Below are 23,330 nucleotides of genomic sequence, written 5' to 3'. Positions count from 1 at the left end.
TTATTATTTTTTTGCAAAATAATATTTTACAAAAACTAGAGAGAACAAAAATATATTCTTGAGCTATTTCGGTATCAAGTTATTAGAAAATTATATTTTCTTCTGAAGATGTCTACCAACTATTTTCACTAATTATAACATAAAAATCCATTAATCGACTAATTTAATAATTTATTTTTATAAGAAATTATAGTTGTTTCAGTAATTCTTTGTCATTTTACTTTTTTCGCATTTTGTATGCTTGGAATTATGTTGGATGGAAGAAAATAACAATTTAATTTGTTATTTGCACCCTGGAAAAAATAAAAAAATGAAATTACTCTCATTAAGTTTTAAATATTTAATTCATGGTACATTGTGAATAATTTATCGTATTTCAATCGTGCAGAGTGCTATTAGTTTATTTCAAGGGTGCAAAGCGTCAAAATAACATATTTCAAGGGTCCAAAATGAGATTAAGCCCAATTATTTCAAAATGAGAATTTTTTAGATCGCAATTAACGAAAATGAGATTAAGCCCAGTTTAAATTTTTATCAGGCCCAGTTTTGGCATTCTACTGCTTGCGTGGCAACTCAATCCAGGAAGACAAAAAGTTAGGCCAATATCAAAACGACGACGTTTTACTCTTGTTTTCATCTTCTCCAAGAACTCAAAAGAGAAGAAAAAAGGAAAAAAAAAAAAAAAAAAAATGGCAATTCGTACGTTGCTCGGAGCATTTCGAAATCATTCATTCTCTTCTCGCGTGGCGCCGTACTCTCGATCTGTAAGACCTCCTTTAAGTTTTATTCCTAATTCCCCACGAAATTATGTTTTTACACTAATCACGATACTCGTTAGCAGCACATCTTCCCCATTTTTTTTGCATTTTTTATTGATTTATATCTAATGCAAGTGAGATTTTGTAGTCTAATTTACTTTTTTTTGTTAATAATCCATGGATTGTTTAATTCATGTAGTTGATCATTTAGAAGTAAAAAGGTTGATCTGTGTGTTGGATTTTATTTTTCTAGTTTTCTAGTTGTTCGTTGATTGTTTAGAGGCTAGGGTTTGGATGCACAATGGCAGTGCCAATTCCAACACTGTATATTTTTTCCTTGTTTTATACAGCTCAAAACGCTGGTTCTGGCCGAACAAGATGGAGGCTCTGTTAAAGCTTCAACACTGAGTGCAGTGGAGGCTGCTAACTTGTTGGGCGATGACAATTCGATATCTTTACTGCTTGCGGGTTCAGGTCTTTCTTTACAAGAAGCAGCTCAACATGCTGCTTCATGCCATCCTTCGATTTCTCAGGTATTTCGAGCTTTGTATTTTGATGTTTCTTTAGTTGCCTATGTGTAATTACAGTCGACTGTGTTGTAAGTTAAGGAGAGTTGTATACTTAAGAATGGGGTATGGTCAATTGGCTGCGAAGGGCTCGTGTTAGAATTTAGTGTGCTTAGTGAGAAATGTTATGAAGGGAATTCACCTTCTACAACTTAGATTTTTTTCAAAAAATAAAAATAAAAATAAAAAAGCGATACTTAAATAAAGGGTATTCACCTGTTTCAATGAAGAAGTAGCAAGTTGAAAGATCTGTATAGTGGTGCATAGCGTGGAATTGAAACCAGTGTTGGTTGAACTAAGAGAAACTATTGCCCGCAGAAGAAAATCAAGTCATCAAACTCTTTTTGGATATTGAATTTTCTCACGACATTCTCTGTACAGGTCCTTCTTGCTGATTCGGACAAGTTTACGTATCCTTTAGCGGAACAATGGGCCAAACTAGTGCATGTGGTGCAACAGAAAGGCAGCTTCTCACATATAATCACCGGATCAGGTTCCTTTGGGAAAAACATTCTCCCTCGCGCAGCAGCACTTCTTGATGTTTCTCCCATCACTGACGTAATTGAGATCAGTGGGTCTAATCTTTTTGTCAGGTGACTTATTTTTGTTTTCCCGGTGTGAGTTTCTTTTCACATTAGTATTCACAATGCAGCATTCTTAGTTTTGCTCACACATTCTTTCTTACGCCAGGCCAATATATGCTGGTAATGCTCTTAGTACCGTCCGCTACACTGGTTCGGACCCTTGCATGCTGATCATTAGGTCAACGTCATTTCCGTTGAAGCCAGCCTCAGCTGGTTCAGTTTCTAATGCCCCATCGGTTGATAAAGTTGATACATCAAGCCTCGATGAAGGTTGTGTGAAATATTTACTTAGCAGAAATTATATTCTCAATATTCCCATCTTTTTCTCGCATGCATGGAAGAAACGGAGTGGCCGGCTGAATTGGTTTTCTAATTATAATTATCGTCTTCTTAGGGACAGTGACAGTGAAAATGGGTGATTGTTGTTTCAGATGATGCAGTTGGGAAATCAAAATTCATAAGCATTTCCTCTCAAGATACAGAACGCCCAGATTTGGGAAATGCCCGTGTTGTGGTCACTGGTGGGCGAGCTCTAAAAAGTGCTGAGAATTTCAAAATGATAGAGAAGCTTGCTGAGAAACTCGGAGCAGCAGGTTTTTCTTAACCGCCCTACATTTATAGGGTCAACCGTTGTTTACGTCAATTTTCTACTGGATTAAAGTTTAGACTTAAAACTCTACAATCTATATATTTTATTTTTCTTCTGTGTATCCAGTCTCTTTTACTTTGCATCTTTTCTTAGAAAAACTCAACGTCCTATTTCTTGCAGTTGGAGCCACTCGTGCTGCTGTCGACGCAGGATTTGTTCCGAATGAACTTCAGGTATTTTGGTGGATTTTACGAAATACCTGATTCCTTTTTTTTTTAACTAATGTTTCTGGATCGAAACGCATTATAACATGTCGTGATTTATTTCACAGATTAACAGCATGTAGTATCATTACACCAAATTGTTGAAAATTTCTTGTATATAGAGCTCAAAACTAAAACTTGAAAGTCAAAAACTATAAATTATGCATGATTCTTGTGAGCGTTTCATATTGATATAAGTGATGCAGTCGATTTGTTCTCGTACCAGGTTGGTCAGACTGGAAAAATTGTTGCTCCCGACTTGTACATGGCATTTGGTGTTTCTGGAGCTATTCAACACTTAGCTGGCATAAGAGATTCTAAGGTCATTGTTGCTGTAAATAAAGACGCCGATGCACCGATTTTTCAGGTTCTGGTCAAACCAATCCACCCCCCCTACCCCTAATCTAACCAGATCACATGCCACTATGGAAGTAATATGTCGATATATTTTCGAGTTCACTATTTGCTTGAACCCTAATATTCTTTACAATAACATGCATATTTAGACCCTAGTCTTAGTTGACTAGTCCTGTTCTTGAAATGCAGGTTGCTGATTATGGACTTGTAGGTGACCTTTTTGAGGTCATACCGGAATTGTTAGAGAAACTTCCGGACAAAAAGTAGACTGATGACTGACGAGGGTCTTTTCGACTCGCCAATTTCTGGAAAAAAAAAGTTGAAAATAAATAATTCAGTACGATTAGGTATTCATTCATAGCCTTCTTCCCCTTTTTTCGACTATACATATATATCACTGCTGCAGTTTGACTTTGTCGTTTCGTTCGAGCAGTTACAGGTGATTTCCGGAGTTTAACTAGTCGAATTCTGGTGGTGTATTGATGATTAACATATGCTTCAAATTTAATTTGGTTCTCTCTCTATTATCTTTGTAAATTTTAATACATGTATAAACATACATGGCTTTAAGGTATTGTGAAAAGGTGCAGCTCTCTCTCTCTCTCTCTCTCTCTCTCTCTCTCTCTCCTCACACACACTAACATTTAAATGAACTATGATTTGATTATCTGAATGGTATGTGGCATGACACACACACACAATTTTTCTATTTAATTTTTTATTTATATTTTTTATTTAATTAATTAATTTATTTGTTTATTTAATGGTATCCGAATGGATGGAATATGACCTTTCAATTTAAGCTTTATTAAATGTTGGGTTTTAGTAAGATATATAGGTGAGTGACGTTTGCTTTATACGATATAAGTAGATAAATGTCATTAATTGAGTTGAAGCTTTGTCATTATAGTCAAAGGATGAGAATTATATATAAAAGATTATCTATTGGTTATTGGTATGGATTTTGTTTATTGATTCACCAACTTTGTCTTTAAAAAATTTCATAATTACTGTCTTTTTTTTCAATAAATATTATTATTACATATTATTTGTCATTTTAAATTTCTAATACAACATTAAATAGTTTTATTCTCGATTTTAACCTTATTAATTCAACTCTTAAGTATTAATTCTCTCTTATTATATCATTGAATTATTAGGTTATTTTAGTCTCTCTAATTTGTTTTTCTTAAAATCAAGAAACATTTATCGAAATTTTTAATCTTTGTGCAAAGTTAAAAGCCAGTTAATTATAAAGAGAGGAAGAAGGATTTTGTTGACCAGAAAGCCTCATGGATAACTTTTTTTAAATTACAATAAAAAAAAGAAAAAAAAAAGATAATTAACTACAATATACTCCTTCGGTTTCAAATTATCAAATTATGTACCATTTAAGATTTTGGCATACGTATTAATGTGTTAAGAAAACTAATAAATGTGCATGGGTAATGAAAACACCATGTTCCCCGACTTTTCCTTTAATTCCTTTAATTTTTATTACTATTTACTTTGTTGGTGAGAATATTTTAAATAATTTACAAGTAACGACTAACGAGAGCAAAGTATTGGGATTCTACTGAGATAGATGGTATCGAACATCTTTTTTCCGAAAGCGATAGTTAATCGAAAATGGAGAGAACAAGTTACTAAAATGCAGTAAAAGAAAAAAAAAAGATATTATACATGAATGTAGATTTTATAAGAGAGCAAAAATATTTAGAATCCCAGAGTTGCTATTTAGAGCATTAAAAGGTCAATAATTGATTATTTATTTCCATTAAAAATTAAAAAATAAGAAAAAAGGATGGGATGGAAGGTTCAATAGTTCATGGGTAGGCACACTTTACATAAACAGAATATCCGAATGTCCAAATCAAAATTGCTAATGTCAGAAACATGACAATTATTTTATTTGTTTGTGAGGAGAATATATGAACTTGCCTGGAAACAGTAAATATTATATTGCTCCAATCATATACACATTACTCTTCCCTTTAATTAATTAATACCCTTTATTATTATTATTATTATTATTATTATTATTATTATTATTATTATTATTATTATTATTATTATTATTATTATTATTATTATTATTATTATTATTATTATTATTATTATTATTATTATTATTAATATTTATTATTATTATTAAAAAAAAAATATAGTCATGCATATAAACCAGTTTAGTTTTCATCTGAAATATCAAATATTAAGGGTTTCACGCGCGCGCGCACACACACATCGTTATATATATCATGGCATATATATATCAAAATAAGTAATTGGTTGAGAAAAAAAGTTTATTATTTATGATGGTATACAATTGCATATATAATACCACCAAGGAAAACTGAACCAAGGAAATGAATTAAAACATATATATATAATTAACTGCAGTACTAATAAATCAATCATAGGTCCTTTTCTGCAAGTCTGTGTAGTTACTCTCTCTTTCAACAGCAAATATCCCACCCTCGCCAAAACTCTTTCTTTTCACCTTTTTTTACAAAAACAAAATAAAATAAATAAAATAAAATAATTAAATTGCTCAGAAATTAACATTTCCTCAAAAAAAAAAAAAAAAAAAAAATTTAAAAAATTCATAAAATTGCTTATTTACCTCTGAAACATCAATTTTGGCTTTGTCTTTCTCATTCATAAACTGGTTCATATAAGAAACCTGCAGCTAATTAACCACCAAAACAAAAAATGATAAAAAAATAAATAATAAATAAGTAATAAATAATAAATAAAGAATAATAATGATGAGCATGATAATATGACCTTGGGACTATTTACAGGAGAACTTGCAGTATCCTCTAAATCATAATCCATAAACACTTTGGTTTTCTGTTTCTTGAAACTGTTTTGCTTAATTAACATATTCCTAATGCTGCCTTTGGCGGCGGCTGAAGTAAACCCTAGGCGGCATGCACCACCGTCGTCGTCGTCGTCATCCGCACTACTACGGCAGACGCACTTGTAATAACCCGAGAGCTTCTTCGCTACTGCAGAAGAAGCTGCATCGGAAACGAGAGAAGGGCTCTCGTCCATTTCAGATGCTGACGACAAAGAATAATTGTTGTCGTTGTTGTCGTCGTCGTCGCGCATGAAACCCTCGATGTAGAAAGTCCAGCTGCTCTCTTCTGGCGAATCTTCTTCTGCCATTCTTGCATCTCCATCATCAGGACAAATTACACCAGCCGGTTCCATTTGTATTTATATATATATGAGAGAGAGAGAGAGAGAGAGAGAGAGAGAGAGAGAGAGAGAGAGAGAGAGAGAGAGAGAGATGAGGGTATAAGGAAATTATACATATATATGTTGGACTATATGTATATATAATGGAGAATTTGAGTAAGGAATTATGCAGAAGAAGAATATGTGAATTATAATGTGGGGGAATCTTGATTGTGGGCCCCATTTGAAGTTGAGATGGGTGAGTTGACCAACAGTTTGAGATGGAAGTTGCAAGGGTTTGACCTTTTTGTGGTGTTGGGATTAAACTATGATCCCATGAGATTTGCAAAATCTTATTTTCTTTGTTCAGTTTAATCAATTAATTCATTAATTCTTTTTTTTTTTTTTGTTCTTCTGAATTAATATTAATGTTGTTGAACAAGTTTACATAGGTCATGAACACCTGTACTATATATTTCTCTCTAATTATTTATTTATTTATTTTTCTAACTAATTATTTATTTGATTTGTTTTGTTGGTGATATATAAATATATATATATACATACATACATACATATATACTGTCACATTATAAATCTTTATCTTTGTACAATAAACATTTAAATAACGAAAAAAATTAACTTTTGCAACTGATAGTGAAAGAAAGAAATCGAAGTACATACCGATACCTAGTACGAGTGAAAAAAAAGAGAGATTGAAATGAAGCATATAGCTTTTGTGGTCCTTCGATTTTGTGCAAAATCTTCGATTTTTTTCCGAGGCATCTGATGTTTTTGAGGTGAAAAGTTCTTCGAAAGAGATATGTAACCCAAAAAAATAAAAAAATTACAGGACCAAATGGCATTTTAGATTTTTTTTGCCACAAATAAAATTTTATTGCATTTTAGGACCAAATTGGCATTTTAATTTTTTTTTTTAACAGAAAAAATAATTAATAATAAGCTCGGACTATTTTTACCAAACCTCTATAGACTAGTACATGACTATTTTGCTAAAAAAACAAATCCTAATTACAAGAGTAATTATTCAATATCAAAGAACTAAAATCCAAACAAACGAGGCCTAACAAATTTCCAAGGGCATGTTTGTCATCTTACCTTTTCATCTAAAATAAAACGAAAAATGATTCATCAATTACTCTCATAATTATAATACTCCTTATGTTTCATAATACCCGTTTAAAAAAAATTGTTTATCTGTCACTTTAAATTTTCAACAATGCATTAAATCTATTTTTTCCTTGTTTTAACCCTATTAATTCAAGTCTAACTATTAATTATTTCTTATAAATCATTAAATGATTAAGGTTATTGTAGTGTTTTTTATTTTATTTTTTCTAAAATAAAGTCACATTTATTTAGGAATATATTTTGGCCAAAACAGAAAAAATGACCCAATCAAGAATGGATCTATTGACATTAGAGCTACAATAATAGCTTAAGAAATTAATTAAATATAATCGCCTTAAGCAAGTATTTTAATTTTTTGGGAGCTTCGGACTAAATAAGATTAACTATTAATTGCATACTCTTTAGGAGCTGACATTGATACCTTCAAATTATTATATTTATTTATTCATTTATTCACCTATTTTGTGAGAATTAATAATAAATAGAAGTCTATTATATATTTTGATAATTAAGTAGGTCTGACCACGAAACCCTAGTAGCACACCTAAATGAATACAGACACAATATTGGCAAAAACCTAACAAATGATAGTGATTTTATTATCTTGATTATAATATCTAAATGTAATACATACATAAAAAAATATTTGAGAAATTCTCAACTAATATAATATATATTACACAATAAGAAAGGTTAGATTAGAATTAAGCTAACAATCTCACCGTCAGTGACATCAGGCGTTATCAGTTGTCGTAAAACCAATTGGTATCAAGAAAGGCGCAAACCCTAATTTTAAAGTGCATTCAGCACATAAAAACGTGCACGACATTCAATTATGAACTGTCCATACCCGAGCCTGCCCACATGGACAATTACAGCCAACTCCAGGTTAACAAATAAAAAACAAGAAAATTAATTGAAGTGTACAATATAGGTGGTGCACCCATACTCATGTTAGTTATTTACATTCTACTGTTAAACTTTCAACTAAAAGGACATTAGAATAGGATGTGTACTGTCAACCTTGTTGCAACAAATTTGTGAGTGATCCTTATTTTATAATCTTTTAATTATTAATTTTTAATTTTTTTTGATTTATAGAAAAAACATCATCAATTATTGGTGTCTAATTAATTGAGTGATTCATGTTGGTTTCTTTGCTCAACGACAATTTCTTATCCTAATTTGGTTTCTTTAAATCTCCTTACTTTAATCCACTCTGGTACTTGTTACTTTCATTGGGACAAATTAATTCCAAGAGTTAATTTCAGATTTTGCATTAAATTAAGAAAACAAAAAAGAATTACAATTAAAAAAATACTGTTCGAAATTTAGTTGGACAAAATTCGAATATTTAAATTAGAGGAAATGTGGCGCGAGTGCACGGAGTTCAATTACAGATGATGATAGACGATTAAAATGGACAAATGAAGATTAGTAAAAGAAATTGGATTAACTAATGAAGATTAGTTAAAGCTAGTTAATCAATATACGAGCCCGTTGGGCTAAATTTTAAACAACTGATAAACTCTTAAATCTGATAAGATGTTGTAAGAGCTGATAAGTTGTTACGTCTTATTTGTAGATAATGAGTTTATAAGATATTTTTACTCATTATTATATCTTCAATAAAAATGGTGGGTAAAAGTACTTTTAAAAAAAAAAAAAAAAGCCATCTAGCAGCTTATTGAATTTTTTAAGATTAAAAAAAAAAATCACCAAACACTTGAGAATAACTTATAAACTTGTAAAAATTGTATAAACTATTTTTAGCAGCTTATAAGCCTAACCAAACGCGCTCTAATTTATTTGAATTCTTTTAGTGATAATTGATCAAATTAGTGCTAATAAGAATATATCAGCCGGCAAATTCATTAAATGAAATTAAAGAATTGTTTGGATGATGGGAATCATTTCTATGGAAACACGGAGAAAGTGATGGTTTAAAGTGTGACATGAATTATGTGCAAGGGTCAACATATTTTATTACTTATTTCCGGATTAAAGGGTTAAACACTCTTCACTTTAATTTTCATTATATTAATTATTTATTGCCATTTTTTAATATTTTATTTTTCTTCATAATATATACAAGGATTTTTCGTGAAAAAATGTTTTATAATACATGTCAGTGATTTTTAGATGGTATGATGACGTGGCAATGAAAACATCAAACACCATTTGTAGATACGGTTTTGTAGAACCTATACCTGCTGAAATACACCATTTAAATTTACACTATTGATCTACACGTAATAACACACATATATGAATGTGTGCTTAGTGGGTAGCTATTTATGTAAGTTTACGATTTTGAAATCAGATGGTGAATTTTATCAGACGTAGGATCTCATCAAGTATAATATATAGATATAATATATAGATATATATGTTTGTACAAGTGTACATATATTGTGATTTGATGATGAGATAATCAAGTTTCAGGTGAACATAGTTTTCATTGTTGTTTATGGTGGATCCAGGTATAAAGATGGTGGAGGGCTCTGAGTTTGTATTAAACCACAGAAATGGTTATAATCCAAAATGTAATCAATGTTGTGGGCTTCTTTTCTTCTATTCTTTCCTTTTCATCAAATTGTACCCTTCCCCTTTTTCCTCATTCCTCATTGGCCCATAATATCCACCCAAACCCAATTCTTTATAGCAACAAAAAATAATAAAAACAAAAAAAAAAATTGGGTAAATTACGACCACCCCTGAGATAATGTTAAATTATGAAAAAATCCCTCGTGTATGGATAATTACAGCAACCCATTTAACAACGGATTTTCTTACACGTCCATCCTTGTGATGTCAAATTTAATGGAATCTTCTAGATTGTGTGGAATATTCTCCAGTTTGTACATGTTTTATCACATTCGAGTTCCACATTTTGAAACAAGATGATCATAAGATGTGTATCAGATTGTTGTGCATCAGAAACTGTATTTTTGCACAAATCGAGTACACAGTACGGAACATTTCACGGAATCTAGAAGATTCTGTTAAATTTAACATCGTAAGGGTGAAAATATAAGAAGATTTATAGTTGACAGGAGTAGTTGTAACTACACAAATATAAGGGTATTTTCGTAATTTGACATTACCTCAGGAGCGGCCATAATTTACACATAAAATGATTAGTAGAATTAGGCAAAAGTAGTATTCATTTCGAAAAAAGCTATACAAGTGTGTTAAATATTTGCAATACGACAAAGAGATACAACTCAGCAGTTTTCAAAATCAAATTTTGATGTCTCTTTGCTAAAACGACATTCCAAATTCTTCCACTTTAAACGCCCGATTTATCAATCTTGTGGTCTTGTGTTGTCGATGATCTGTCACAATTTAATTTATTATATATAGTACGATATATTAAATATCATCACCCAAAAATATAAGAATTAAAAATTAGTAATAGTAACACTTGAAATGCTATTTGCAGAGGGACTTTTACTGAAATTAACTTATATGGAGCAGTAGTTTCATTTCTCATTTTTCTAACTTTCTACAAAAACCGAAACTCTCTCAACTCTAAAAATTCAGAGACTCTGAACATTTATGTATATTTCTTGTTTTCAGATAAATATAGTTAACAAATTATTAGACTTAAAATAATTAGCACGAGCTCGCGTGAATTTCACATGAGGATCTTTTCAGGCTTCGCGTGAAATCACACAAATAGAAATGAAGTCCTCGTGTGAAAACACACGAACTCCCCTAGAAAAACTTCGAAGTGTTCGTGTAGTTTTCATCCAACCAAAGAAAATTCCTTGTGGGTTACTAAAAATCCACACACAAACGAAAAAAAAAGGTAATTTGATGTTACATCCAACCAAAGAAAATTCAGTTGCAACTTAAAAAAATCAGCTCATTGGAATATATAGGTTAACACCGGAAACCGAAACTACTCCCTTGGAAGAATATCCGCGAACGAGAAATCATGGAAAGGAGGACCTGCCAGAATGAACGAGTATAAAGTAAAAGGACTTACCAACTTACGGGGTTAAAAAAAACGATTACAATATATTTCTAGAAGTTCGACGCACAATTTGATTTTATTTTAGATTTCTTATTGCAGTAAAATTTATTTACCTTCTTGGCCACCTAGAAGGTAAAATGGAATGTGAGCAATCATTTTTTTACGGCCTTCAGTCCAATCAACGGTGCCTGGATATTGTACGGCTTCATTTGAGGGTCCCAATACAGACAAACATATCGCAGGTTCACTCATCAAACCCAAATAATCCTGCGCCCGTTTCCACACTCTCGGGTCTGAAATACGAGAACGAGCAACCTGCAAAATAAATTTATTCCAAATTATGCCAAATTACAAGCACATCAACTATGGCAATTAATGTAAACAATGTCCTAAAAAAAATATGACCTTGGCTAAGGAAACACGAGCCCTTGGTAATAATTCGTGATGGTAAGTGGCTAGTTTTGCTATTGCAGTCACAACAAAACATAGAAGCCTCGACTGAGAAGATTTTCTGTGACTAGAACTGCCGGAGCCATGGGCTGTTTCACCTAAACCCAACCGACTTTCAATAAAAAAAAATTAGGAAATATGAGAATCGAGATAGTATTGGCAAATACCAAATTCACGTAATATACACATATATATATATATATATATATATATATATATATATATATAGATACCTTGAAGAAAGATTTTCATAAAGGAGTAATTCCAAACTTTCGAACAATTCACGAGCTTCGTCTTTGTGGGATCCGCCACCTCCTCCATACTCCCCAACGGCCCAACATAGTTGTAATGCTAATTCAGTCTGCACAAGAGTAAGAGATTTTTTTGTCAGTGGTGGAAGTGAGAAATCACCATTTATTTTTAAGGAAAGAGAATTTTGTGGTTTGGACCTTTGCAGGGTTGTCATAGGCTTCTCCAAGTCTGTCCACTATAGGCTTCTGCAAAATAAGTACAAGATTTAGTGCCGTTTCGATCTACAAATCATCAAATTTCTGTCTTTCGACCAATAAAAAAGAAAATCAAATTTTTGTCTTCAATTCTGCAACATACAAATGCCAGTCAAAAATTAGAGCTACGGAGAGAGTTTTTGTTCAAAATATTCTCACTAAATGTTGAGCTGCTCAGGCTGAATTCAACCCTCTACTATGTATAAGCAATTACGCGTGTGCCTCAATGTGGCATGACATAATGATAGACGAGTTGAAACAAAACTGAAATGATTATGAAGAGCGACTACCAAATATCAAAAAAAATTGCAACAGCACACAATTATCTCAATTGCGTCCAATGTTTCATGTTTCGACACTGAGCAGATGAAATTTAAAGAGAAATTTGTCAAAAATACCTTAAGAAGTGCAATGAAATGAGGAGATTGGTGAAAGACAGCAAGCATGAATTCTAAGAGCCTCCTCTGAACCTGTACTTGTACATAAGAGAAAAAAATAAGTGGCACATAATGAAAGAAAATCACCTTGATAAATGATTTATAAAAGACTTAAACCAAAATGCTTAATCTTGGAGTAGCACGGCATTATAGCATGAAAATAGAGAGAGAAAAAAATTCCGCAAAAATAACACTCGACTTCCTAGTACAAATTGTTGTTGATAAAAATACAGAAGTGAGAAAAATAAGAAGAAAAGTTTACCTCGTACGAGAAAATTTTGTCTGGAAATAATGTGGAATATCTCGCCATAATGAGAGGAATCAAAGCACATATTAAAGCTGACACAGAGGTATACCAAAATCAAAATCAACAAAGAAGTCCAGCAAAATCAATTTTGCTCATATTTAATAGTTTCTCAAGCTACAAAAGTCAGTGATGTAAGTCCTATTCCAACCAAAAAAAATACAGAAAATCACACATACAATCATTGGCATCCTGAACTGCTAATGCGAAATAGGAATCCAAAAGCCTCGGTGCTATTTTAAGTGCTTCTTTCAATCTATTCGACAGGGGAGTACTAATTACTGCCTGCAGTGCTACACTCATTGCCGGAGTGGTCCAATGACGCTCCTGAAACACCACAGAAATGATTAACCATAATAAATTTCCAAATAAACTAAAACATTTAATACCCAAGGCATTTCTCCCAATTTGTTAGGTCATACTAGTAATCTACTTAATCTTGGTAAAAAAATAAAAAAATCGTAGCACCATAAAAAAATTGCGTAGCCAATTAGACAAACAAGAGAATACATTTGAAGCCCATTTGTAAGAAGTGAATATCCTAAGTGTAAATTATGCAAAAACATCCCCACAACATATATATATCATTGATTTAATGCTAACATTTGCACAGAAAGGACCATACTGCAAGACCATCATTCTCATCCTTGAGGAGATCAAGAAAGAGAGGGTCAGAAGCAGCCATAGGAGCGCTATCTTCAGATTCAGAGTCTGCTCCTCCGTCTGCTATGGTTGACCCAGTATATGCCTCATCCATGAGAGCGAGCAGCATCTGTATTCAATTCAAACAGGAGTGAGTGCATCAGTTATAAAGAGAAGAAAGTTTCCATTAGTCTCGTTTCTCAAAGTTCCACACAACCTCAGGAGCAGCGCTTTTCTGAATTGAAGCTATGCTGCTTCCTACAAGTGAGCCTGAACTTTTTTCCACCTTTTCCAGTGCCACAACCAATACTAGACAAAACACAGAGACATACATCACAACATAGAAGTATAGCCGAGAAATAACTGGAAAATAGTTTTGTCAAAGCAAGATAGATTAACTTACTAGGTAAGTCTACAAGGGCTGGAAGCAAGGGGAGCAAGGATCCAGGTGAGATGAATCCCGAGAAAACTCTTAAGAATAAGTTTTCTAATCTGCATAACAAAGAAACTGATTGCTGACTGAAAGAAGATAATTGCAGTCAAAAGACAATGAGTGCAAACATATTCAATTGAATCACAACTTATTCTATAAAGATCATTTGCCCCCAATGAAATTCTATAGAAAAGGAAAACTAAAGCCTATAAGACAATACAGGACTTACTTCTCTCCATTCCATGCAATCAGTTTCAGCATTAAGGGGAAAAACTGCAAATTAGCAATAGATGTGAGACATATACGAAGCTGTGACAAATGAAAGGGAAAAGAAGAGTTCCTTTCCAAATATACTGCTTTCACTAATATCTTACTTTATTCAATATGCAAATCTTGGCTACAACATTAACTAATCAATGAAGTTCTCTAAACGTTACTTTGCATATTTTCACATACTAAATAATCAAGATAGATTTATTATACATCAGTAGCATCTATAATCAGTGATTCAAAGAAATACCTGTGGGAGTAATGAAGCAAAAGTTTTCAGATGTTTTATTTTGTTTGAGCTCAGAAATTCAAGAGTTGCTTCAGCAATAACAGGGTCTGCAAACTCGCTGCAAGAACAATAGAAACGGGCAGGTGTATGATGACTATCAAGTTGATAATTTCAGATAAGATAATGAATAAAGAATGCATACAAGGGTAGAAAATGGAAGGAGAAAAGATACAACCGTTGAATTGACCTTCATATCAGTTTTTACTTGGCCAGGAGAAGTACAAACTGTAGCTAAGAAAGCACTTAGATTTTAGAAACAGGTTTGATTCAGGTAGATTTCATAGCTTTTGCAGATTTCAGTTGTTAGGTAGTTCCTTGCTCATAAAGTAAAGAAACAACGATACCAAATCAAATTTCGCTGCTGCATCCCGAGATGAATTTTCACAATTTATTAAGAAAAAGGTTTGTTGTTTTTTCTAAGTCTTACTAAATCAATAATGAAAAGGCCGATCAAACACATTTAAAGCTCCCAATAATATCCAACGTTGGTAACAACATGAGTTTCACACTGCAAAACGTGAACAACAGGAATCTAAGAATGATCCTGAGTGAAACTATACGTGATCTACTGACCCAGGAGAAATGCCGAGTACAAGCAGAAGCTTGAATTCTATTCAGATTTCATTTCCCAATTCTGGCAATTGGCATATTAATCTTTCGAATTTTATTTGTCACTGGATATCCATTTAGGAAAACATATGGAAGATTACATGATATCTCCATTCATTTCAAACATTTCTAGCCAATAAAAGAGTACATTAAATTTGCCTTACCGACTCAAACACGAACGGAAAAATGTCCTCAGACTAGGTTCGGCATCATGTAAAACTCTATCTCCAAAATCAAGAAAAAATTGAAGAATCGCCTGAATGGCAGAGGAAGTAAATCATAAGCAAGCGATTAGCATAACACGCATAACAAAAAAGGACCTAGAACCTATAATAGAAACTCACAAACTAAAACTCTACTACTCTTGTATCACAATGCAGTTCCATTGAATTAAAAAGGAAACAAGAGAAATTTTCATATCGAACATGAATTCGCCATTGAGTCTTTAAACACACTCTAATATCTAATCTAAGAAAACATTTGCAGGCAAAAAACAAGGAAAATAGGATACCAGCAAAAGAAGACCGTTGGAAGTTTGAGTCTGCGAAATTGAAGCAACGCATCGCTGAAATATTTTGTTCAGTTGGGGGTAAATCCTCGCAACGTGTTCCTCTGATTTCTCGCTTCTGCAGAGTTCATACACCCCTTTGACCTATGCAATCCACACAAAAAATCAGTAAAATTCGGACAAAAAATCGGCAAAATGCGTACACCCAGTGTGCATAACAAGAATCGGACAATAGATTACGAGTTCAAAGAGGTAAAATCAACCGAATTAAGAATCGAAGGATCGGAAGCCGGGTCGGTGGCGTAATTGGAATCTCTAGCGGAGGAAGACAATGACCGGAGATGAAAATCCCATTTTTTATCACGATCCGCCATTTTCCCTCCACGAAACTACTTTTGAGTTGCAGCGAGCAATCAGCAACTCCAGAAATCTCAAATCTCTATTAATTTCATTACTGCTGAGAAGCTGCGAGTTTTCAATTGCTTCGATTTTATATACTGAACCAGTTCTTCTTCTTCGTCTATATAAGATTTTCATTAATTTTAAAATAGGGTAAATAACACTTAACCCCCTATAGTTTGAACTTTCTGCACGTGACCCCCTTTACTTTCAATATAAGCACATAACCCCATGTAATCTGAACTTTGTGCACGTGACCCCCCGTGCTTTCAATATAAGCACATAATCCCCTGTAGTTTGAACTTTGTGCACATGGCCCCTTTATATTTTTAATATAAACACATAACCTCCTATGATATTCCACTTATTAGGAAGAATATTTTTTTTAAATATAAGGGGGTCATGTGTTATATTGAAAGTACAAGGGGGCATATGCAAGAAGTTCAATTCAATTTATATTTTAAAAATTAATTCAAAAAATGATTTTTTTTCCGAGAATTACATTTATAATATTAATATTATTATGTATTTTATATTATATGTGGATAAAAGAATTTTGATCCGAATTTTTTGAATTTTTCGAATGTATTTGAAAATTAAAATACAATTAATTTTTTGCTTTCGAAAAAATTGATTTTTTTTTTTCAAAAGTGCTAATTCCAACTTGACCCATCCGATTTTCGGAACTAACTGTGACACATTTATTGTGAACAAATCCTTCTAGATTTTATGGCTTTATCTATAGGCTAGAACATATTTCCACATGTCCAATTAACTTAAATTCCAAACTAGAGATATGTTCAAATTTATTACACTCATCAATCCACAACTTCATCCCTCTAAAAACTAAAAATAAATAAATTAAAATCATTATTTCTCACGAACCAACAATAATATAAAATGACTAAAAAAATTCAAATATTTTCAATTTTTATTATCCTCCTCTTCTTCCTCTTCCTCCACATTGTAACATCAGAACTCATAGGACTCAAACTCAAGCTCATCCCCAAAAATTCCGAAAAAGAGTCGAAAATTGCGGGTCCATTCAAGAACTCCGGGGACCACTTCATGGTCCAATTAGGTATCGGAGAACCCAATCAAAACGTGTACCTAACGTTGGACACCTTTGCAACTCCCCTCACGTGGACAAAATGTCGAAAAAGTCCCTACGTTTCGAAAAAATCACGTACCTACAAGAAAATCCCCCACGACAGCCCTATTTGCAAGAACAACTCGATTTTCAAACCAAAGAAGCCAGACTGCATCTACAACATCACATACCCTAATGGAGGATCCACCTTGGGGAAAACCTCAAGCGAGAATTTCTTGTTTTTCACAATAAAAAACACGATAACGCACATTAATAACCTAACTTTCGGTTGCGCAAAAGAGAGCATTAAAAACTCAGGCGGGGTTTTGGCCATGAATAAGTCGCCGGAATCGCTAATCAGTCAGATCACCGCCATAATCGGAGGGCGGTTCTCCTATTGCTTGTTTTCGAGCTCTAAATCACAAGGGTACCTCCGATTCGGAAATGACATCATCAAAGGTAAAGGACAAGTACAAACGACACCATTAGTGCATCATCTTTACTACCCTCACGCGTACGCGTTGGAGTTGATCGACATAAGTATCGGAAATTTACGGCTGAAAATTAACCACAAGGACGGATTTTCCTCCACTAGGAGAAACACGGGTTTTGTCATCGACACAAGCACTATATTCTCGAAAATTAATCGAGCGGCTTACGCTAGAATTCAAAAGGTGTTTGCTTATAGATTCGATAAGTTTAAGCTCAAGAAAAAGTCGGTGCAAAAATTCGACCTTTGCTATGAAATGGTTCCGAAGTTGAAGTTGAAGGTGGAGGAAGTGCTTGTATCTATGACGTTTCATTTCGCGGGTGGCGCGGATTTTAGGGTTGGGTATGAAAAGGTTTTTCTTTTGAATAAGGACAAGAGTTTGTTTTGCATCGGGATTGTGCCGAGTGACGGGGTGAGTGTGTTGGGGGCAATGCAGCAGCATAATACGAGGTTTACGTATGATTTGAACAAGGGGACTGTCTCGTTTTCGCCCGAGGATTGTGTTGCTAGTGATAGAAATCCAGCATGAGTTTTGATCTTTGTATTTTGTGGTAGTGTTTCTGTATTCTTTCTTGCATGCAAATGTAGTTGTGGTATGTTAGGTTTTTTTTTTGCATGTTGGATTAAATAAAATGGCACCTTGATTTTTAGTTTTTATTATAGGCTTGTATGAATCGAATCGAGAATTGTTTTGTCAAAATTGTTCGTAAATCGTAAGATTATTTTAAGTTTCCTTAAAAATGTTATAATATTAATATATTAAATAATGTACACGTATTTATGAGGCACTGTATATTAATATAGTATTATACTCGTACGGCTTTTTAAAATTTAAGATATATTCAATGATTTGTATTGAAGATGGTTCAAATCGAATCGAATCGTCGATTTTAATAACCACAACGGCATGTGTTGAATATCACGACGAAATTGAGAAACAAACAAGAGGGATTTAATTAGGGGTGTGAACGAGCCGAGCTCGCCTCTTTTGGCTGGCTCGAGCTCGAGCTCGAGCTCAAGCCTTTTTTTTTAAATATTTTTTTAATTATTATTTTATTATTAAAATTATTTTAATAAAATACAATATATAATCTAAATTGTAATTATACATATTTTTAATATTTGTATTTATTTCTATAATGTTTTATATTATTATACATTATTTAAATAAAAATAACATATAAAAAAAAAATAATAAAAAAAAAAATAATAATAATAAATAAGGCTCGCGAGTCGACTCGGCTCGTTTACCAATTACCACCCTTAGATTTAATATTATATTTTATTTTTCAAATTCTTCTCCCGACATTTTCAAATAGAATCTTAACGGTACAATTTCATTCCAAAATTAGGATAAACATTACTTTTTCTCCCCAAAAAATATCGTTCCCCAAATAATATAGAAATTTACTCAAAAATTAAAATAAAATATAATATAGAAATAGAGGGGACAAAAATAGTAATATATGTAAAATGTAAGGAGCAAGTAATAAAATCCTAATTATTTGATTTTGTTTTCTTTTTCCTTTTTCTATATGTAACTGGAATTTAGTGAGTCTCCTTATATGAAGTAAAAACGTAAATTATAAAACGTGTTTCCTTGAAATAATTAATTAAACCAAAATCGCATTTGTCGTGGAGCTCGCGCCGCATCACTATTCATTTCTGCTGCTTCGTACAATCCACGCGCTTCACGTTATCCCTCACCCACCACCCCCGCCCCGCCTCCTTCCGCCGCTTCGGAGCATGATCCTGTACTCTCTCTCTCTCTCTCTCTCTCTCTCTCACACACACACACACACACGCACACACACACACACACAGAGCTCTGTTTTGCTTGCTTTAATTTACAAATGAGTAATTTATTTCTTCTATTGTAACTAAGTAACTTTATCTTTCTATAATGAATGTTCTGCTTATATTTGGGGAAGAGTGGCGTAGGGTTCAGGGGCAGCCATAGGTTTTATTTGATTATAGAAATGCATGCTTTTCTGTGCTCATTTCTTCGAGAAATGTTTCTTAATTCGATTTTCGCATCTCTTAATTCCATCGATTTTTGCTTCTCTTAATTCTGTGTCTAATTTTTTTTTCTTTTTTCTTTTTTGTGTGCCAATGTATGCTCTTTGAATGTGTAATCATGTAGATTGAAGATTTTTTCCAAGTTCAAATTGGAAATATTCTATTTTAGCAGAAAGCCCCTTTACTGTTGATTTCTACATGAAACCTTATTTGTTCTAATTTTTTTTTCTGTATTTCTCTATTTGCTGATCAGAATCATTACATTGAATAAACTACAGGACTTGTTACCGATTTTTTTTTTGTTTTTCGATAGAAATATGAACAGCAAATCGATGGGAAGGTTCAATGTAAAAGAGGTGTATGAGGAGCAGAGTGCTATTAATGGTGGTTATGACAGTATCAGCCTTTTACCCGATTGCATTCTCGATCACATTCTATCGTATCTTCCCACAAAAGAGGCTGTGGCAACTTCCGTGTTATCCAAAAGATGGAAGTATTTATGGACTTTTGTTCCCATCTTAGACTTCGATGATTCATTATTATATTCAAGTCAGTTCGAGTTTCGCCATTCAATAAATGTGACGTGTTTCATGAACTTCGTCGACAAAGTTCTTCTACAAAGAGACAAATCCAATGTCAAAAGATTCCGGCTCTCGTGCCGTGTGTGTTTCAGTGCATCTCGAGTCAACGAGTGGATATTATCCGCAGTCAAACAAAACGTACAAGAGCTCGATCTTTGTCTTTTTGTGGAGGAGCCCTTCGTATTACCTGCATGTGTTTTCGATAATGAAATCCTCACGGTTATAAAGTTAGAAATGAATTGCAATCTCCATCTGCCACCTCGTATATCCATTCCGAGCCTTAAAACATTGCACCTCCGTCTTGTTACGTTTCCGAATGATAATAACACGGTGCAAAGTTTGTTCTCTAGTTGCCCCTTTCTTGAAGAGCTGGCTGTGTTGGATTGTGAGTGGATGAATCTCAAGAGAATCTCCATAACGATACCTTCGCTCAAGATCTTGATAATTGACGATTTACCGTTTTGTTCTGTTGATGATCTTCGTGGGTGTGAGATCAGTATTGATGCTGGAAATTTGATATTCTTCAAGTACAGTGGCTACTTATCGAACAAGATCAATATCTACGGTCATTCATCTTCGGCTCTTGCATTGATTAACATTCCCACACTTAGTGGGAGGCGGCGGGAGATTGGTCATCGAACTGTGAAGTTGTTTGGTGGGCTCGTAAATGTTAGTAGCCTCAGAATATCCAGTGGCACCATTGAGGTAACCATCTCACGAGAAGCCCTTTTTAAAAAAATAAAATAAAAAATAAAATATAATTAACGATATCCCTATTCTTTGGTGAAGGCTCTGTTTCATGCGGAGGACATGATGGATAATCTTCCGAACTTTGAGAACCTGACTTTCTTGGAGTTGAGGGGTGAATTTCGGAAACATTCGATCAAACTGTTGATTAAATTGCTCCGACGAATGCTGAAACTAGAATTTCTTCATTTCTGTGAGGTACGCCAAATTCAACAGCATTATCATTTAAAAGGTACTCAGTTAGTGAATTAACTGTTTTCTTGAATTCAGGGACTTGGTCAATGTGAAGATGATTCGGGGATGCAGTTGTTGCCGGACTGTGCCTTGTCCAGTCTCAAGACAGTCGACTACACGAATTTTTGTGGAACTAATACAGAAATATGGTTTTTAAGGTTTTTGCTGAAAAACGCAGTCGTGTTGGAGAAAATGAATGTTTACTGGTCCAAAAATTCTTCGAAGGATCAAATGAACCAATGGAAGATAAAAGAACAATTGCATGCACTTCCCAAAGGCTCCTTGCATTGTGCACTACTAATCACGACGTAGCTTTTTTTGGTAAAAAAAATCTCCAATCTTTTTTTTTTCCCGCTTTTACTCTCGTAAAAGTGGTAATCAATTAATTTCTTCTATTTGGCTAGTTTGAGCACCTGATATTTTTTTTAATAATTATTTAGTTTTGTTTTTATTGATAGGGGAAGAGAGCAAGTTTTTGGACATTGGAACATCTTCGAGTACGTCAAATACGTTACGTGGTCGAAGGTTGTCTGTCTTTTTTTGTGGCAAGTGAGTAAAGAATTTGTGTTTGTCATATATAGCCTTTTTGAATGTTTTGTTGATTCATGTATATTGAGGCTCATACTTGTTAGAATTGAGGCTCATATCTTGATTCATAGATGCTTTTTTGATCAGAAAATATAGATATATATATAGCTTTTGTATTGGTTATTCATGCTTTTGTCCAATTTAAATTCACATGTTTTTTCATTTACTAATGATGGATTTGAATCAACTTTATATGGAGATATTAAAAAAATAATAATTTTCTTTTTTTTTTCAATTTAAATAATTTTATCTAAATACAATAAAAGATGAAAGAAGCTTGTAATTAATGGCAGCTTAGAGCTTTAGTCAGAATATGCTATTTCATAAGTGGAATATGATATAGAGGGTCAGCAGTTAAAGGGAGATGTATCTTTCTTTATCACATAATAATTTGCTAGTCACCTACACATATTTTAATATTGGTATTTAATAATAATTAAAAAAGAAAAACATGATGCTGCGCAAGTCACTTTTGTGACCTTTTTATGGAGTTTTATTTTATTTTGCATTATTTCCATTACACAATAAAAAAAAAATTAAAGAGTTGTAGTATTATAGTATTATTAAAGGGGTCAAACAAATGAATCCAACATCAGCTTTGGAATTTTCTTATAAAAGAATAAGTCCAAATACAACAACAACAACATATACAATGCCCTTTTTATTATTATTATTATTGCTAGGTTAAATTACGGCCACCTCTTACGGCTTAGCTAATGTCAAATTACGAAAAAATCTTTCATGTTTGACCAATTATAACCATCTGTCAATTATGAATCTTCTTACACGTCCATACTTATAATGTCAAATTCAACATAATCTTTTAGATTTCGTGGAATGTTCTCTAGTTTGTACTCGTTTTGTGCAAAATGAAAATACATGTTTACAAGCAAGAGACTCATCTTATGATCATCTTTGTTTCAAAACGTGGAGCTCGAATGGGGTAAAACGGATACAGATCGAAAAATATTCCTCGTAATCTAGAAGATTCTAATAAATTTGACATCGCAAGAGTGGACGTGTAAGAAAATTCATAGTTGAGGGGTAGTTGTAATTACCCAAACAAGAGAGTTTTTTCGTAATGACATTACCTTAGGGGTGGCCATAATTTACCTTAATTTTATTTTTTATTACCATAATTACAATTAGCCATGTTATTTTTTTTAACTAAGTCTCATTTAATTTCTAAAATAAAATATAAGATTAAATAATTATATTAATAAATAATTTTACAATTAGCCAAGATTATAGCCCTTTTTTCTATAATTGTGTGCCAGTCCTAATCAAACATCCAATAAAA

The 23,330-nt window shown here is 33.0% G+C and overlaps 5 protein-coding genes across 7 annotated transcripts; 3 read left to right on the top strand and 2 right to left on the bottom strand.

The window, feature by feature from the left end:
- The first annotated feature begins 601 nt into the window (after window positions 1-601).
- On the top strand, window positions 602-3,706 carry ETFALPHA (electron transfer flavoprotein alpha). 2 transcript variants are annotated; one of them, XM_088827516.1, is made up of 9 exons: window positions 602-764; window positions 1,109-1,291; window positions 1,706-1,917; window positions 2,015-2,178; window positions 2,340-2,501; window positions 2,678-2,730; window positions 2,987-3,127; window positions 3,307-3,464; window positions 3,551-3,706. In XM_088827516.1, the coding sequence occupies exons 1-8, from the start codon at window positions 690-692 to the stop codon at window positions 3,382-3,384; spliced, it is 1,068 nt and encodes a 355-aa protein (XP_088683642.1). In that variant the 5' UTR covers window positions 602-689; the 3' UTR covers window positions 3,385-3,464; window positions 3,551-3,706. The 2 variants fall into 2 exon arrangements, with proteins under 2 accessions (XP_088683642.1, XP_088683643.1); XM_088827517.1 differs by having other exon boundaries at window positions 606-764; window positions 2,967-3,127.
- A 1,700-nt stretch (window positions 3,707-5,406) lies between these two features.
- Window positions 5,407-6,674, bottom strand: LOC148766103 (uncharacterized). The gene is made up of 3 exons (XM_088811838.1): window positions 5,905-6,674; window positions 5,741-5,800; window positions 5,407-5,617 (listed from the first exon to the last, which is right to left on the bottom strand). The coding sequence occupies exons 1-3, from the start codon at window positions 6,331-6,333 to the stop codon at window positions 5,528-5,530; spliced, it is 579 nt and encodes a 192-aa protein (XP_088667964.1). The 5' UTR covers window positions 6,334-6,674; the 3' UTR covers window positions 5,407-5,527.
- A 4,332-nt stretch (window positions 6,675-11,006) lies between these two features.
- On the bottom strand, window positions 11,007-16,436 carry LOC105948715 (AP-5 complex subunit zeta-1). Its single transcript, XM_088811468.1, has 16 exons — window positions 16,146-16,436; window positions 15,886-16,026; window positions 15,539-15,630; window positions 14,727-14,823; window positions 14,436-14,479; window positions 14,177-14,265; window positions 13,991-14,082; window positions 13,757-13,903; window positions 13,311-13,458; window positions 13,090-13,166; window positions 12,789-12,860; window positions 12,334-12,381; window positions 12,118-12,245; window positions 11,840-11,996; window positions 11,548-11,749; window positions 11,007-11,409 (listed from the first exon to the last, which is right to left on the bottom strand). The coding sequence occupies exons 1-16, from the start codon at window positions 16,254-16,256 to the stop codon at window positions 11,360-11,362; spliced, it is 1,695 nt and encodes a 564-aa protein (XP_088667594.1). The 5' UTR covers window positions 16,257-16,436; the 3' UTR covers window positions 11,007-11,359.
- Window positions 16,437-17,703: 1,267 nt separating this feature from the next.
- LOC105948717 (aspartic proteinase CDR1) lies at window positions 17,704-18,390 on the top strand. Its single transcript, XM_012971945.1, has one exon. The coding sequence runs from the start codon at window positions 17,704-17,706 to the stop codon at window positions 18,388-18,390; it is 687 nt and encodes a 228-aa protein (XP_012827399.1).
- Window positions 18,391-19,424: 1,034 nt separating this feature from the next.
- LOC105948891 (F-box/LRR-repeat protein At4g14103) lies at window positions 19,425-22,155 on the top strand. 2 transcript variants are annotated; one of them, XM_012972147.2, is made up of 5 exons: window positions 19,425-19,615; window positions 20,194-21,166; window positions 21,251-21,406; window positions 21,479-21,763; window positions 21,901-22,155. In XM_012972147.2, exons 1-4 carry the CDS (start codon window positions 19,608-19,610, stop codon window positions 21,752-21,754), a joined length of 1,413 nt encoding a protein of 470 aa, XP_012827601.1. In that variant the 5' UTR covers window positions 19,425-19,607; the 3' UTR covers window positions 21,755-21,763; window positions 21,901-22,155. The 2 variants fall into 2 exon arrangements, with proteins under 2 accessions (XP_012827601.1, XP_012827599.2); XM_012972145.2 differs by having other exon boundaries at window positions 19,505-19,615; window positions 20,159-21,166.
- The last annotated feature ends 1,175 nt before the right edge of the window (window positions 22,156-23,330 follow it).

The sequence above is a fragment of the Erythranthe guttata genome, chromosome 13 (assembly GCF_056151865.1).
Source record: "Erythranthe guttata isolate IM_541 chromosome 13, IM_541, whole genome shotgun sequence".
NCBI lineage: Eukaryota > Viridiplantae > Streptophyta > Magnoliopsida > Lamiales > Phrymaceae > Erythranthe > Erythranthe guttata.
Note: the sequence above shows the minus strand (reverse complement) of the source record. Positions and strands in the feature narration are given on the sequence as shown.